Consider the following 15,820-nt stretch of genomic DNA (forward strand, 5'->3'; position numbering starts at 1 on the left):
ATATTTTCTGACATCAGAGAACCTAAACAAGTATTTCTGATAAATATATTTTTACTATAAGCAACTTTTTAATTAAAACTTTAAAAAAAAATTAAACAAAGCATTAGTCTGAAATAATATTTATTTTTCAATAATGCATTAATTTATCAGTAATATCAATTACACATGATTTAAAACATTAACCATTATACAATAAAAATAAATGGCACAATGAGAAACTTAAATTAAATGTCTTTTCATAATCACATCATATTTATGTGTTGGAATACCAAAATTGTATAATTATAAAAAGATACACACATATACATTTAAGATAATTCTGACATAAAATACTGTATACACTTTATAAATTGTTCAATTTAAAACTATTTTAAAACAAAATATAGCCTAAGCTTTAGAGCATTCAGCACGAAAATGGCAATAGATCTATTTGTAATTAGCCGATTAGTCTCTAAAGAGTCGCCTGTCTAAAAATCTATACATATCTGTCTCTAGTTTGGGGTAGGCAGAAACAATAGAACACCATATGTTTCGATAAAAAATTCTAAATATTCTAAATACTGTACAAATTTCGCCTTTCGTGTTAACCTCGAAAATATAAGTGAGATATCAATTTATTAAGTTATATAACATTTATTACATTTTAAGAGAAAATGATAACACTAGTTTCGCCGAACGTGAAACGCAAACGTAATAGTACCATGAAATTGATAAGAACGCGAATAGCCTTTGTGTTCATACCAACCACCATTACCATTGCGTTATTGGTCATTCTAATGAAATTATACTTATTGTTAGATAAATAAAATAAAATTGTTAATATTTAACATTCCAGTCACAATAATTTCATTACATGAATTAAAATAATAAATGAAAACAATAACACAAATAAAACAACCTTGTTTTGTAAATACAAGAAATATATCATATCATTGATATGTTAGTAAATATAAACACTATTGGAAATAAAAGTATACTATGCTCGTAGACAAAGTCAATCTCAACTAGTGATGTTACTAATAGGAAAGTTTACTTGTATATTACACTCATTGCCTTGTATGAAATGTCAAAAAATCCCCGTCTAATGTGTTTTATACAACTTGTTTTATACAACTTAGAATGGCAAACAAGCTGACGGTCCACCTGATGGAAAGTGGTAACCGTCGCCTATAGACATGAGTAGTACCATGAACACAACAGAGTATACTGTTTCGCCCATGATACCTCCCATGCGTTGCCATTCCTGAGGACTCAGGTGTTATTCTTCTGTGCCCTGTAAATTCACTGCCATATCCCACCCTTCAAACCGAAACTCAGCCATGCAAACACAACTGCTTAACGGTTGAAACACGAATGGGACAGAGGTATCTAAGCAATCGACTTTTGTACAAAGTCTTTCTCTGGTAAAGGTAGTGTTTGAAAGGAGGACTGGTTCTCTATATAAGTAAGATCCTCACGATGGACCAACTGGCTTGACTTCATCTTACACATGCATAGATACATAATAAAATATAATAAAATTGAAATTAAATGTTACTTGTAAATGGGAGATATTAAAGAAAAATTCATAAGATCAATAAATGCCAAAATAATATTTATTTAGAAATTTTGTCTGTCTGTATGTTTTTCATTATATATATATATATGTTATATAATAATAATAATAGAAGTTATATATATATATAAAACTTCTTTTATATATATATATATATATATATACAACTTCAATAAACTGTGTCTATCACATCGCAGTTATATGGTATAAAGAAGTGTACTTACCTCTTTATAGCAAACTAACTAGATAGATAGGCGGGTGGATGTGTAAGAAGTAAAAGCTAAAATTTGTCTCCAAATATAAATATAATTTTAAATTATATATATTGTATAAGTGGTTGTATATTTATGTGTATATTAATAGTCTAGCTAATATCTACCTGCAGTGATATTTTTTCCTTTCTTTCACTCCTATAATCTCATAATGGACGCACTACAACAATCAATGAAAACAATGATGAAGCTTCTTAACGCAAAGATGGTAAGATTCCAAGAGGATCTCCAAAAGATAAGTACAACACCAGCCACAATCTCCTCATTGGCGGTAGACTTCACCGCCTTTCGGTTATTTGCAACGCCAAATGGATCAACTTGAAATGCGTAGTCGACGCAAAATCTTGCTGTTCCATGGGGTTCAGGAGCGTGGGGGTGATGACCCTGCTTCGGAAATGGTCAGGATTGTGACTGTGCACTTTAAACTTCCTGACTTCTCCAGCCATAACCGAGTGGTTTCAAAGTTACCTGTATAAGCGGCAGCAATGCATTCGTACTAAGGATAGCTTTTCATCATGGCGTCACACGCTAGTTGGTGTACCTCAGGGTGACGTCTTATCTCCATTACTTTTGTCGTTATTTATTAACAGCATTACTATTCAACTTCGCTTTTCCTACCATCTTCATGCAGATGATCTTCAAATTTACTCACACGCTCCATTACAAGACTTACACTCTGCGATATGTATAATAAACACAGATCTAGCACACATATCGAGCTGGTGTAAATCTTTTGGATTAACTGTAAACCCTAATAAAATGCAGACTATTATTATCGGGAGCCCGAACTATATTTCGAGAATTTGCTGGGAAAATCTACCTCATATAATGTTCGATGGGATATCTGTGGAGTATAAAGACTTTGTAAGGGATCTCGGAATATACCTTGGCACTCAAATAATAGAGATTAGTAGGTCTTTGCGATTGTGGGCTCACTCAGTAGGTTACGTAACTTTTTAACTATGGCCACTAAAATTGCGCTTGCTCACTCCCTTGTCCTTTCTGTCCTTGACTATGCTGATACCTGCTACATTGATCTCACCGAATACCAACTAAACAAACTTGAGCGTCTCCAAAACCTGTGTAATAGATATATATTTGGACTTCGTAAATACGACCCCATCTCTAATTTTCGCACTCAGCTTAAGTGGCTCCCAGTACGTAGACGCCGTGATTGGCATATACTATCTCTTCTTTATTCCATTCTATTCAATCCTCTTACACCTTACTATCTCAAAGAGCGATTTATATTTCTCGGTGAAGTGCAGAGTCACGTTTCGCGTACCTCAAATAGTCTCCGCTTAAAAACCCCTGCACATACCTCCGTGTACTATACCAAATCCTTTTCCGTTCAGGCAGTGCGCCTATGAAACTCGCTGCCGCCGTCTATACGGAGTGCTCAGTCCTTGGCTTCGTTTAAAAGACAAGTCAAATCACTTTTCTTTCACTGTAGTTATTCTTTTTCATTCCTATGTAATTTTTTGACTACATTTGTCATATTGCCTTGTGTGTGCTATGTATGTATTTAGATGTGTATGTTTATGTATTTTGTAGTTTAATAAATTGTGTGAATAAAATATGTATTTGATATTTATGTGCATTACAGGTTTGTTTATTTTATGCACGAAACATTATTAATTCACTCTTACGCCATCTATCCACTTCTATCTGTTCTCTTTAACCAAAGGTTGTCTGTAAGAGATTGCCCTAGCGATAAGATCGCCTTTTGTACCTTTATGTGTATATTTGAATCTATATTTATGTGACTGTATTTCACTTGATATTATATATTTTTGTTTATAATGCAATAAAGAGTTAAATAAATAAATAACTATGACAAAAATGGCCACAATGTTTCATAAAAACTAAAACATCACTAATAAGCAATAATAAATTGTACTATTAATAAAAAAATGACAAATAAATAGTTAAAATTATAGGATTTCATTTCATTTAGTATTTTCATTTTTTTTTTTTTTCTTAAATGCCTAATCTTTAATAGATTCCTTCCCTGTCTATACCGCTATTGATATCATAAAGTTGCAAATTAAAACCCCCTACTAAAATTGTATAATAAATTAATTACTATTGATTATTATTAATATTCGTATAAAAAAAAAAAAAAAAAAAAACTTATACATTTTTTTTTATTTCATCAATACTTTTATGACTGAGCCTCAATACGTTCCTTATTTGTAACGAACTATCTGTAGCGAGACAAACAGGATTCCGTAAATTAACAAATCTAAAACATCACAAATATTGTACAATAAATTAATTTAATATTAACTGTTTCCATAAATTGTAGTTATTACTAATAACAGTAATAGTTGACATAGTTTTTTCACTGTTTTTATTTTACTACTACTTTTTTTTTAAACCTCTATAATTAGCACGAGGTAAAACTTTAAGTTATAATTTAATATTTTTCTTTGGTGATAATATTATTTACTTATTAATTTGCTAAATGCAATTAAATTGACACTTTAATAAAAATAACTTTCTACATAATGCCTCTTTACATCTTCTACATATGGGTTTCAAACACACAAGATTGCTGAATACATATTCATATAATTTTGACTAGTCAATTACTAAAATGGAATTTCATGCCTTATTATAGACGAGAATAAATTATATTAATAGTCGAGTAACTGAATACCGTCTAATCATAATGACTGCGCCTCCTGACGCCAGACTTCCTCCTGTGCTGACGAGCCGCTGACTGGCGTTGATAGTACAATGCAGTTAGTAGTACCCCTGAGCTGAGCAATGTAGATATTGTGAAATTTGCCATAAGTTTGATGTCTGCCGAGTCTAGGTACACGGTGAAGATACGGGCTGAAAGAATATTATGTAGTAGTCTAGTAATAGTTTTTACTAAATAACTGTGTTACAACTATAATTTTCTAGTTAAAACTAGAATTTACAGCTAACTAAGATTTGGAGATTAGTTAAAACTATTATTGGGGAAATTTCTTTTGGAGAATGACTGAAAACAATACACAATTAAATAATAAATGTACACAAACAATAAATATACACAAACAATAAATGTACACAATTAAGTAATAAATGTAGAAGGCAATATTCGTGTTTCTCCGATTACAGATTAAAAACTGAACTTATTATTGATTAAGTTTGTATTCCACAAAATAAATCGACAAGACCAGTTATTTAAAATAAGTAAATTAATGTTTTAAGATAAAAAAAAGCATTTTCCAAATAGGTTTATAACTGATGGAGTAATTGGGTAATAATAAAAAAAAAACGAATTAGGACACTCCTTTTTGAAGTAAGTTTCAAAATAAGTATGGAACGATAAAAATTGGTTCATTGATAAAAGTAATTAGTTTCTACACAAAGGCTTACACTTATTTAGAGTCCAAATATGAATCAGTACTGATACCAGAAAATCATTATAATTTATTAAAACAAAGCATCAACCAACGCAAAGAATTTCGATATTGGCACCTCGTCCTATATGGATTTTATGCTGCCTTGTCAGCCGATTTAAATAGCTATGAATAAAGGCTATGAAGCTGATATTGCAGTTTCAAAGGATGATATAGGGGACAAGGAGATAGATAGTAATAAAAGTATTCGAAAGACCTTTGGAATGGCATCAATTGACATATTTACCAAAGATGTAACACGATTAGCACAGTGGACGTCTCAGAATATGTTCTGAAACATTCACTGTGCTATTTATGTCTAAGCGACGGTTACCACTTTCCATCATATGACCAATCTTATTTTCCATTTCAAATTCTATCAAAAACAGAACTCACCAAAATTTGTGGATATAGATATTATCCATGTCGTCAATGAGACAGCATCAGCATTTGCCGCTTTGATAATACCATAGATATATGTCACTTTGGCGAAACCGCTCAGCGGGGTACAGAATGGCTGAAAATTAAGTTTAAAAAATATACAACTGTCGATAGTAAAAACTGATTATTAAAGTTAAAAATTCTCATAGAACATTTTTATTCATTTCGAAGAATTCTATCTATCTATCCATTTAAGAGCTGCGCTCTTGTCTGTGGAGCTCTTGCCACTCACTACGATTTTCAGCGAGTCTCTTCACCTCTTGATACGACACGACATTAACTCCTTCCTTGATCTGCCTGATGTAACTATGTCTCGGTCTCCCTCTCCCCCTTCTTCCTTCTATCTTACCTTCTATTATAATGTTCATAAGTTCGTCGTGTCGTATCAAGTGTCCTAACATTTTTCCCCTTCGAAGAATTACGCAAAGAAATTTTTTTTTGGTGACAATGGAATGAAAACCTCTACCATCGGCACACGCTGGCGTAGCATCAGTCAGGGATGATATGGAAGTAGGTCAGTTAGCCCATCGTGAATAATTCCACGAGAATTAACCACGATGGTTTCTAAGTGGAACATCGCGTGGAGATCGACCTTAATGTATCCTTGCTAGCAATGGGGCTATTAGATCCCATTACAGAGTAGCTATCGAGTCGAGAAACTCCAGTTAGAGTTCATATAAACTCGATCATATAAAATAGATCGAGTTTCAAAAAATTTGTTTAGCGGTCGATATAAATTTTTCGTTGATGCGGTACTCACTCGCCAGCAAGCGAGTACCGCTACGATGTTGTGAAATGTGCATAAAGGAAAATATTTGGTGCGCATATGCACTTCCTAAAAGAAACATTACATCGCAATCTTAAATTTCAACAACGCCATCTATTAATTAAATATAACACTAGAAATCGATTAGTAGATTAAACATATGTAGATAAAATAATATATATCATAAAATGACCTCCTTATTATATTTCGTATATAAAATAGTCACCTATTAATTTATTATTATTGTTATTTCAATTAGGAACTCCTTAATTAACAATGGTTAGAGAGAGACATTATTATAAAATGACCTAATTATAATTTGTATGTGAAATAGAGCATAAATATTAGGGAATGTTCATAATGTGTTAAACGTTATAAATTGACTTGATATAAATAACTTAAGAAAATATTAATAATAATGGCTTGATAATAAACACTCGCTCGCATAATAAACACTTTAAAAATATTTAATGCTTTCAAACTGTCAATATTAGCATTGGGACTAAATTATATATACGTAATACATTCTACAGAGAACAATTTTTTTTTTATACAACTTAAAATGGCAAACAAGCTGATGGCCCACCCGATGAATAGTGGTAACCGTCGCCTATAGACATGAGCAGTACCATGGATATAACAGAGTACCCCCCATGCGTTGCCATTCCTGAGGACTCAGATGTTATTCTTCTGTACCCAGTAAATTCACGCCTTATCCCACCCTTCAAAGCGAAACACAGCCATGCAAACACAACTGCTTCACGGTTGAAACATGAATGGGACAGAGGTACCCAAGCAATCGACTTTTGTACAAAGTCTCCCTCTGGTATTTCTTATCTTAAATAGTCTTTATTCATATCTATATGACGTACCATGACGATGATAATATCAGCCGTTAACTGTTCACTGCTGACCATAGGCCTCTGTCTTGGGGGCGTTTGCCAATAGTTGCCACGCTTGGCAGGTGGGTTGGCAACTGCAGCTAGGTTTGAAATTATTTTAAGAGAGACGCTGCTGCCCATCCCTCGAGTATTAGGTTCCCTTAGTCATCTCTTATGACATCCGTGGGAAATTAAGGGGTGGCTTACTCTATGCTGGGCCTATACCATAGCATGACACAATATCCATGATATCATGGAGCATAGAATATATAGCATAGGAAAAGGAATAGAAGAATAAACTGGTAGTAACGCTTTCCCATTACTAGTAACCTCCTCACGTTCACCACCACGCAGTTCTCCCATTAAACCATTGTGGTTCATTCTTGATATCCTCGTCATGATGGGCCAACTTACGTGACTTTACCTCGCCTATAATCTCTTACTGGGGTCCTGCCAGAATATACCGATAGCGCAGGCGAGCTAACAACACCATTATTACACATACAAAAAAAAAACAAGTACTATATAATATTATAAACATCACTAATGTTTAAACTCATTGTAATTTACATTTCTGTTACTATGTGAAATCGTGTAATGTACCAGTAAATTATAAATCTAGTTTATTGGCTATAAATTTGCTATGAACTGTACTAACCACAAGATAAGATAGTATACTCTTCGGGAGTAACCCCACCATCAACGCACCCACCGTACCGAAGTATAGGAGTGTAGCAATCGGTACCACAGGCAGCTGGATCAGCCTCTTGTACTTCAGCACGTAGTAAAACAAAACATAGACTTGCAGAAGAATTATGGGATACTCCAGGTATGTGATCAGACCATACTGATTTGTGTAGTTGTAGAGGGTTACTATGGTAAAACTAAAAAACAAAAACAATAATTATTAAGTATGTTACACATTCATTATAATACAAATTTACTAAACTAATATTGTAAAAAGATTTTTTGTTCATAATAGAAAAACAAAAATTACTTAATGACATTACCAACAAGAAATATGAGCTTTATTTTATTAAAAAAAAAAGTTATATAGCCAGGATGAGTTACTAGTACCTAATAAAAATATTGGATATTCTATCTGAGGGAAGAATTAAAATAAGAATCAGTATGACTGGTATAGATACAAGAGATGAGCTAGAATACAGATATATGTACTATCGAATGAACAGGGCTCTCTCCGCTCATGCCACAAGAGATTTGGCATACATATAACACAGAGAAATTGAACTACTAACAGATTTATCAAAGCCCAGCCAAAACCATTAGGCTTGGCAAAAAACCATTCGACTTGGCAATTTAAAATAAATTTTGGCACAATAATGTTATAGTCATTTTTATATACTACACACACCTAAACTAATATTGTAAAAGAGAAAGAATTTATTTTTTATTTGTAATTGATAAACTCAAAAAACACTTGACCAATTTTAAAAATTCTTTCATCTAGAGAAAACTACTTTATCAGCGAGTGAGAAATATAACACATGTAGGATGCATATTATTAAAAAAAAATTAAGTTTAATTTATCTAGCAGTGCGAAGCCAGGGTGGTCACTAAGGTAAAAAACATTTCTGTTGCTGTATGTGGTAATATTTTTCTACATCATCTAAATATGTCATGTATTTGAATATGTGAGATAATTAATAAACAATATTTTTTCTAATAATATTATTTATATTTTGTGTACTAATCTGAGGCACATCAAATACAATTAGTTGGTGCATATCATAAACAGCTTTATTGCTATAATAATACAGTTAGTATTTTTTTTAAGAATTTACCATACAATAAGAATAATTAAATGTCATTTGCATAGCTTGAAAACCACATTTTATGCAGAATCAAAGAGCAATATGCCAAAATGCAAAAATGGAACCCATATAATCTTTGTTTGTCTAGCCACTTGTCTGTAAGTTACATAGCATCATAAGATCCTCTCCAACTTAAAATAGACATCTATAAAATTTTACAGAATAGTGTAGAGTAATGTTTCCCAACCTTTTTTGTGCCATGCCCAACTTGAACATTTCTAAAATTTTTATGCCCTCATACTTAATTTTTCCCTACAAAGTTTAATTGACAACTCTAATCGCCCTGTTGATATTTTGGTAATATCAAAGGAAATTATACCTTATAAATATTTACAGCATTTATTTTATTTTTTTTGTTAAATTTGACACTGATATCTACTCATAGCATTGCATTTAAAGGGCCCGGAGCAAGAGGGTTAAAATCACTTCAAGTCCATTTTTTAATTGTCCCCCCTTAACTATCAAATTGCCCCTCTGTGGAATGGTAGCTCCACGTTGGGAAACACCGGTGTAGGGAGATTAATCTCAAAAAGATATAATTTAAACATTATTACAAATATCTTCAACAACTGCCAATACTATCATTAAAACCCTATTCCTGCTAACACTTACTTATAAACGTAAAGAATATATAAATGCTTAAAATTAATATCCCTGTCGATATAGCGATAAATATATAAATAAAAAATAAATAAAAAACTTTCTGGAAAGATAGGTTTGAACACTAGAAATATTTTATATAAATTTGATAACTGGCTGTTAGACCGCCTCATCTATATGGTGAGACTGATAGTAGTCTACCCTCTCTGCCTACCCTATATGGAATTCAGTATGAAGATAACAAAAGTTATACATACCCTGTGACTTCCATCAGCATGGCCTGCAAGTATATGCCTTCGGCTGATTTTTTCTCTCTAATGTACATAATCTGTGGCACCTTAATAAAGGAGCATAGAAGGATAATCAATGTGCTTGATACATTGGCAATCGTCTGGACAAGATCTCCTTGTAAATCCATTATGATGATTCTGAAATTATACATAATTAGCTAAATACATTATATTCAATTGTAGAAACTCAATAAATTAAATGTACAACCAATAAATTATAGTTATTTTTAAAATATTTGTTCACCTGTGTACAACAGTGTGTATCACAGGTGAACAAATATTGAACAGGGAAACAAATTGTGCAAATAAATTGATACTGAAAAATAATTTTATATGTTAAAGTTGTGTGACTTCCTTTTGCAGTACATTTCTTTGCATAAGCAAGCTTCCGGGTTCCATTTTACATTGAAGCTTTAGGAAACAAACTACTGAAATACTGAAGAGGACACAATTAAACTATCAGGAAGCTTTTTTTTAAGAAATGAAGGTAGCTATGTTAACTCACTCTATAATTCTACATGCTAAAGTATGGATAAGTCCCACTTACATTACACTATTATTAAACAGGCTTGGCCTGATTGAGGTGGTGACAGTAATGCTTCTACATAATGAAAAATTAATATAAATTGGATATCCAATTGAATTACTGAGTACAGAGGCATAACATATATTTTTGTCTTTAAAAATAACAATGCCATGGAGTACCATGAATATCTACATTGTTCCTTTCTAATAGGTGATAGTTACCACTTTCCAACAGGTGGACTATTAATTTATTTGCTAGGGCGCTATGGTATTATTAGTATTGAGGTCAAACTGCCTCATTGCTAGCAATGTACCCTATGAGGTCGACCTCCATATTGTTCCCTGTGATAATCAGCTTAGTTAATTCTTTATGAATTTTTTGCTATTAGCCAACTGCCCTATTTAATTTTCACCTATCATTTCTCACTAGTACCCTACCACCGATACCACAGATGGGGTTACCATTTCATCCATAATAAAATGGTCTATAATGCCTTAGAAAAGTGAATCCAATGATTTGCGGAAGGTACAAATGAGCTTATCTTACTAATATTGTAAATGTGAAAGTTTATAACAATTATGAATATAGTAGCATGAAATAGAATTAGATACACAGATGGGAGTCAGACACTAACACAGAGAACACTTTTTATTCTAATTAATATAGGCAAAGCCAGGGAATACAGCTAGTCATTATCATCATCATCATATCAGCCGTTAATTGTCTATTGCTAAACATAAGTTTGTTAGTAGTTGCTATGCTTGGCAAGTGGGTCCGCAACTACAGGCTTTTGGTAATGTTATGAGAGGAATGCTGCTGCCCATCCCTTCACCCTTAAGAACAGCTAGTACTCAGTATAAATGCAATAATTGCTAGCAATCATTTAATAAATTGATTTAATCATTATTATATTTATGTAATACTAGTTAACCCCCACAACTTTGTCTGCAACAGAATCTCTCAAAAGGATTAAATTTCCCTGTTTTAGCAACATTTTTTTATAGATACTCCACTGTTATTAGCCACAGCATAATGTTATATAGCCAAAAACATTTCTAGATACAGTAACAGAATTTTTTAATTCAACAGTAGTTCCGAGATTAGTGTGTTCAACCAAACAAACTCTTCAGTTTTATAATATCGGTATAGATGATATTTGGTAATTTTGAAACAATTTTATTTAAATTTTATTGTTTATATTATTTATAACTTAACTTTGTCTTTATTTAATTAACAGTTTTATTTATTCTACTGGAACGCTAGCGCCTCTGCCTTGAAGGAGGTGGATGTTGACAGCCACGACACAGTTATTTTAACTAATGTGGCTGTTATCGTACACTACCCTAATTTGTAATTTGTAAAAAAAATGTTTTTATTTTTATAATACTAGTATGAATTATTAAGGTGACCAACTATACTCATTTACTGTTTTGTACTTCTTGTCACAAACCATACTCTTTTCAAATCCTGTACTCAGAAAGTACTCATTTGTATAATTTTATACTCATTTGTATTTCTAAAACATTTTTTAGATGATTTTATTTCAATTTTAATAATTAAATATTTAAAATTTAATTAAGGCACTTTCTCCCACTCACAACCACTCTTTGGAATCAACTTCCAGCAGCAGTATTTCCGAACCAATACGACAACATAACCTTCAAGAAAAGAGCATATTCCTTTTTAAAAGGCCGGCAGCACACCTGCAATGCCATAGGTGTTGTGGGTCACCATGGGCAGCGGTAGTCATTTACCATCAGGTGAGCCGCATGCTCGTTTGCCCCCTGTGTTGTAAAAAAAAATAAAAAAATTGGCATTTTAGAGTAGAACATATCCCATATGAAAGTTTAAAAGATTTAATAGAAATTTCCGTATGTTGTCCAGGCACTAATTTTGCTGCTGCTGTAAGAAGTTGTTGAAAGGGTATTTTCACAAAGGAATGATTATTGGAGCAGTGAGAGGTTGCAACTTTCTATAAAAACATTATCTGCTATCTTGTGAATGTGAATGTGAAAAAGACTCTATTTTCCATGCTTAGCCTCTCATTTGGGCCATTGTGCATGTTATCTGCTATCTTACCAGTCAAATTTAATACGCAAAATGAAAGTGTTGTATATCAATAAGTCAGAGCTTTTCTAGAACCACCCTCACTGTTATAACTTTTTATGGAAAAAGCTATTATTATGTAGGGTACTAACACATAACCTATCATCAATTGCAATACGCCATTCACAATAAAAACCATGATTAATTTGTGTTATTCCTTATTTGATATATAATAGAAAGTTTTTCGGATGTGGCTACATTATTAGACGAACATCTTCATTTAGCAAAAAAATCCACTCTGAAGAAAAATATGTTTTTAAAAGAAAATAAAGTTTTTATCATTTTTTCTTCTTTTTTTTTCACCTATGAAATACTTGCAAAGTGTACTCTTTTTGAACAAAAAATAGTTGATCACCTTAGTATTATGGACACACAAAAATTTTATTTAAACATACAACACATTTAAGTAAACCAATATTTTTATTAATAGGCAACAATTAAATGGTATTGGTATATGCTGGAGAGGTACCAATTAAAGATAATAGGTGAGAATGAAAGCAGATCAGTTGACCCTTGGTGAATTCTATGAGAATTAATCACTGGTTTCTAGGGAAAGCACCATGTGAAGATCGACTTTATAGGCTACATTGCTAGGAATGGGACTATTAGACCCCATTACTGAGTAGCTATCGAGTCAAGTCAACTCAAGCTACATGTCACATAAACTTGATCAAAATATTTGTTTATATTTTTTTATAATGAATAAAGAATTAACCAAAAGGTTTTCAGGAAAAACCACATAGAGGTTAACCAGACAGGGTATATTGCTAGCAATGGGACTGTTACATCCACATTTTTAACAATCCCTTTTCCCTAGGGATATGAATTTGTCAGATATCTAAATAAATAAGCAAACATAAATAAAATTTAATTCAGCAATTAACACCAGAGCTGAATAATTTAAAGTTTAAATAAATTTACTCGCATGATACACTTATAACTTTTCATGATACCATGAGCTTTGTTATGTAGTTTTGAAAAAACTTCTAAGAAACTCTATAGTTACTATTATCGAATTATTTTCAGTGTAAAACTGAATAATAATACTAGTAGAAGTTTGCTTACATTAGATACATACCTTTAAATAGAAGCGATGTCAACTGATAGGTTAGGTAATCGAATGTAAATCGTGGACAAAATTAAATAAACGTTCTCTTCTGACGGGGTCTACTGAAGACCAATTTGTGCCGCCAATTCACTACATAATATACTGCGAAGGTCGCCTAATATAAGTCGGCCAACCACCTTGTAATTTGGTAACCATTTATTAATGTGAGAAAGTTGAATGTAGTGTTCACAAAAACGAATAAAACATAAATTTTATAACTTGAACTGCAATAATTAGAGCAATATACACTATTTTATGTTATCACGATACATTTTTTTTATAATTTTAAAAATTGAAAACACGAAATTCATACAATTGATTTGAATGAAAGTTTACACTGGCAATTGACATCTCACAGTGTTGCCAGGTAAAAAGAAGGAAATTCTCCAAAAATTGGACTATATCTAAAGTAACAGTTTTCTGCAAATAAATGACATTTATATTTTTTTTTTTGATAGATGAAAATGGATGGGTAACTCCAGCTGCGCTAACGGGCTACGTTGGCGGAGCACCAGTAAAGGGTGATAGATGAGTATGAAAACAGGCCAGTTAGCCCATCATGATGAATTCATCAGGAATTAACCATGATAGTTTCCAGAGGGAACCGCGAGGAGATCAACCTGGTTGAGTATATTAATAGCAATGGGATTCTCAGTCTGACGTTTATATTAAATTGATAGCTATGGTTGCCTCTTTTCTACTAATGCAAATATAATTAGTAAAAAAAGGATGAAAGATACACCATCAGTTGCTATTTTTCTCAATTCATAGCAGGCTAGTATAAAAAAATGAGTATATAAAATTTTAATTAATATTGATAGGTCAATAAGAAATTTTACATAACCAGATTATGTATTCGACACAGTTTATGTAGAAAGTACGCAAGTAGGTTGTATCTGAATTTGGTAGGGTTATACGGCCAATAAAACCACGTGACATATCTTGATAAATTTGACTTCTACGGACTAGTCAAAAGGCAGATGTGTTTTATACGTCTCTCCCTCTCTAATGAATTGGCAATGTCATAAATACAATGAGCAACACACTATGTAAATTATAAATTCCATATATTCTATTCCGAAATCTTTGTGTTAAATGCGTAGATAAATTTCAATATTTGCCATCTTTTCTACTTCAAAAATTGACACTTTTTTATTATATTGATTGTAATGTAAAATATGTTTATTATAGTACAACATCGCCCCAAAATTATTTGATATATCCTAAAAGGTGAATAATCGCTTAATCTGGCAGCATTGTATCCCACTAATCAAGCCACAGGTCGATTTAATGTTGCCATTATAATAAATACAGGCAAGAGTTTTAACGAGTTAAAATAATCAATAATATTAATAAAAAAAAACTTTTTGTTTATTATAAAAATAATGATATAAAATATTATTCGCACGGGAAAGCTAATGAAATGTTATATTATGATAATATACTAAATAATGCTTTCTATATTGGCAACATAGCATAACTTACTTTGCTATCGGTTTCGTTAGATGTCGTTTTCATTGATAATAATAATAATAAATTTATTTATTGCCATTTAGATTTTTTTTATTTCTTTAGACTATTTAGACAAATACAATACAATCATTATAAGGTTTGTGCAACACTATATAATTACATTGTAAAATACAGTGTGATTAATTTATTTAAATTTTAAAATTAATTAAAGTAAACTATTACTTATTATTTATTATAAAGATGCCACCGGTATTGATTTAAATTATTATTTTTTGTATATTCTTTTTTTACTGAATTTAATTTTTAATTATAAGTAATAACAACATTTTTATTATTTTACACAGCTTCGTCTGTCGCCGTACCATGCCTATTACGTTTCTCAAGGAAAGAGTTATCAAAAGCAAAAAGAATTTTTCATATTAGACTGGTAGTTCCAACGATTACCGTGTTTTGACAAACACTTTCGCTTTGTTATATTAGTACATATAGATTTGAAAACAAATTTTTCGTTAGGTCTAATTATGTTCAAAAAACTTTTGAGAAAATCAACTTATAATAGATATTTTATTTGA

The 15,820-nt window shown here is 31.7% G+C and overlaps 1 protein-coding gene across 1 annotated transcript; it reads right to left on the reverse strand.

Annotated features, from left to right (window-relative positions):
• Positions 1 to 109: 109 nt before the first annotated feature.
• On the reverse strand, positions 110 to 14,201 carry LOC113511261 (solute carrier family 66 member 3-like). The gene is made up of 5 exons (XM_052895498.1): positions 13,746 to 14,201; positions 10,003 to 10,173; positions 7,969 to 8,194; positions 5,619 to 5,739; positions 110 to 4,668 (listed from the first exon to the last, which is right to left on the reverse strand). Exons 2-5 carry the CDS (start codon positions 10,161 to 10,163, stop codon positions 4,493 to 4,495), a joined length of 684 nt encoding a protein of 227 aa, XP_052751458.1. The 5' UTR covers positions 10,164 to 10,173; positions 13,746 to 14,201; the 3' UTR covers positions 110 to 4,492.
• Positions 14,202 to 15,820: the final 1,619 nt, after the last annotated feature.

The sequence above is a fragment of the Galleria mellonella genome, unplaced genomic scaffold, assembly GCF_026898425.1.
Source record: "Galleria mellonella isolate WM207_F2 unplaced genomic scaffold, CSIRO_AGI_GalMel_v1 utg28, whole genome shotgun sequence".
NCBI classification, from domain to species: Eukaryota; Metazoa; Arthropoda; class Insecta; order Lepidoptera; family Pyralidae; genus Galleria; species Galleria mellonella.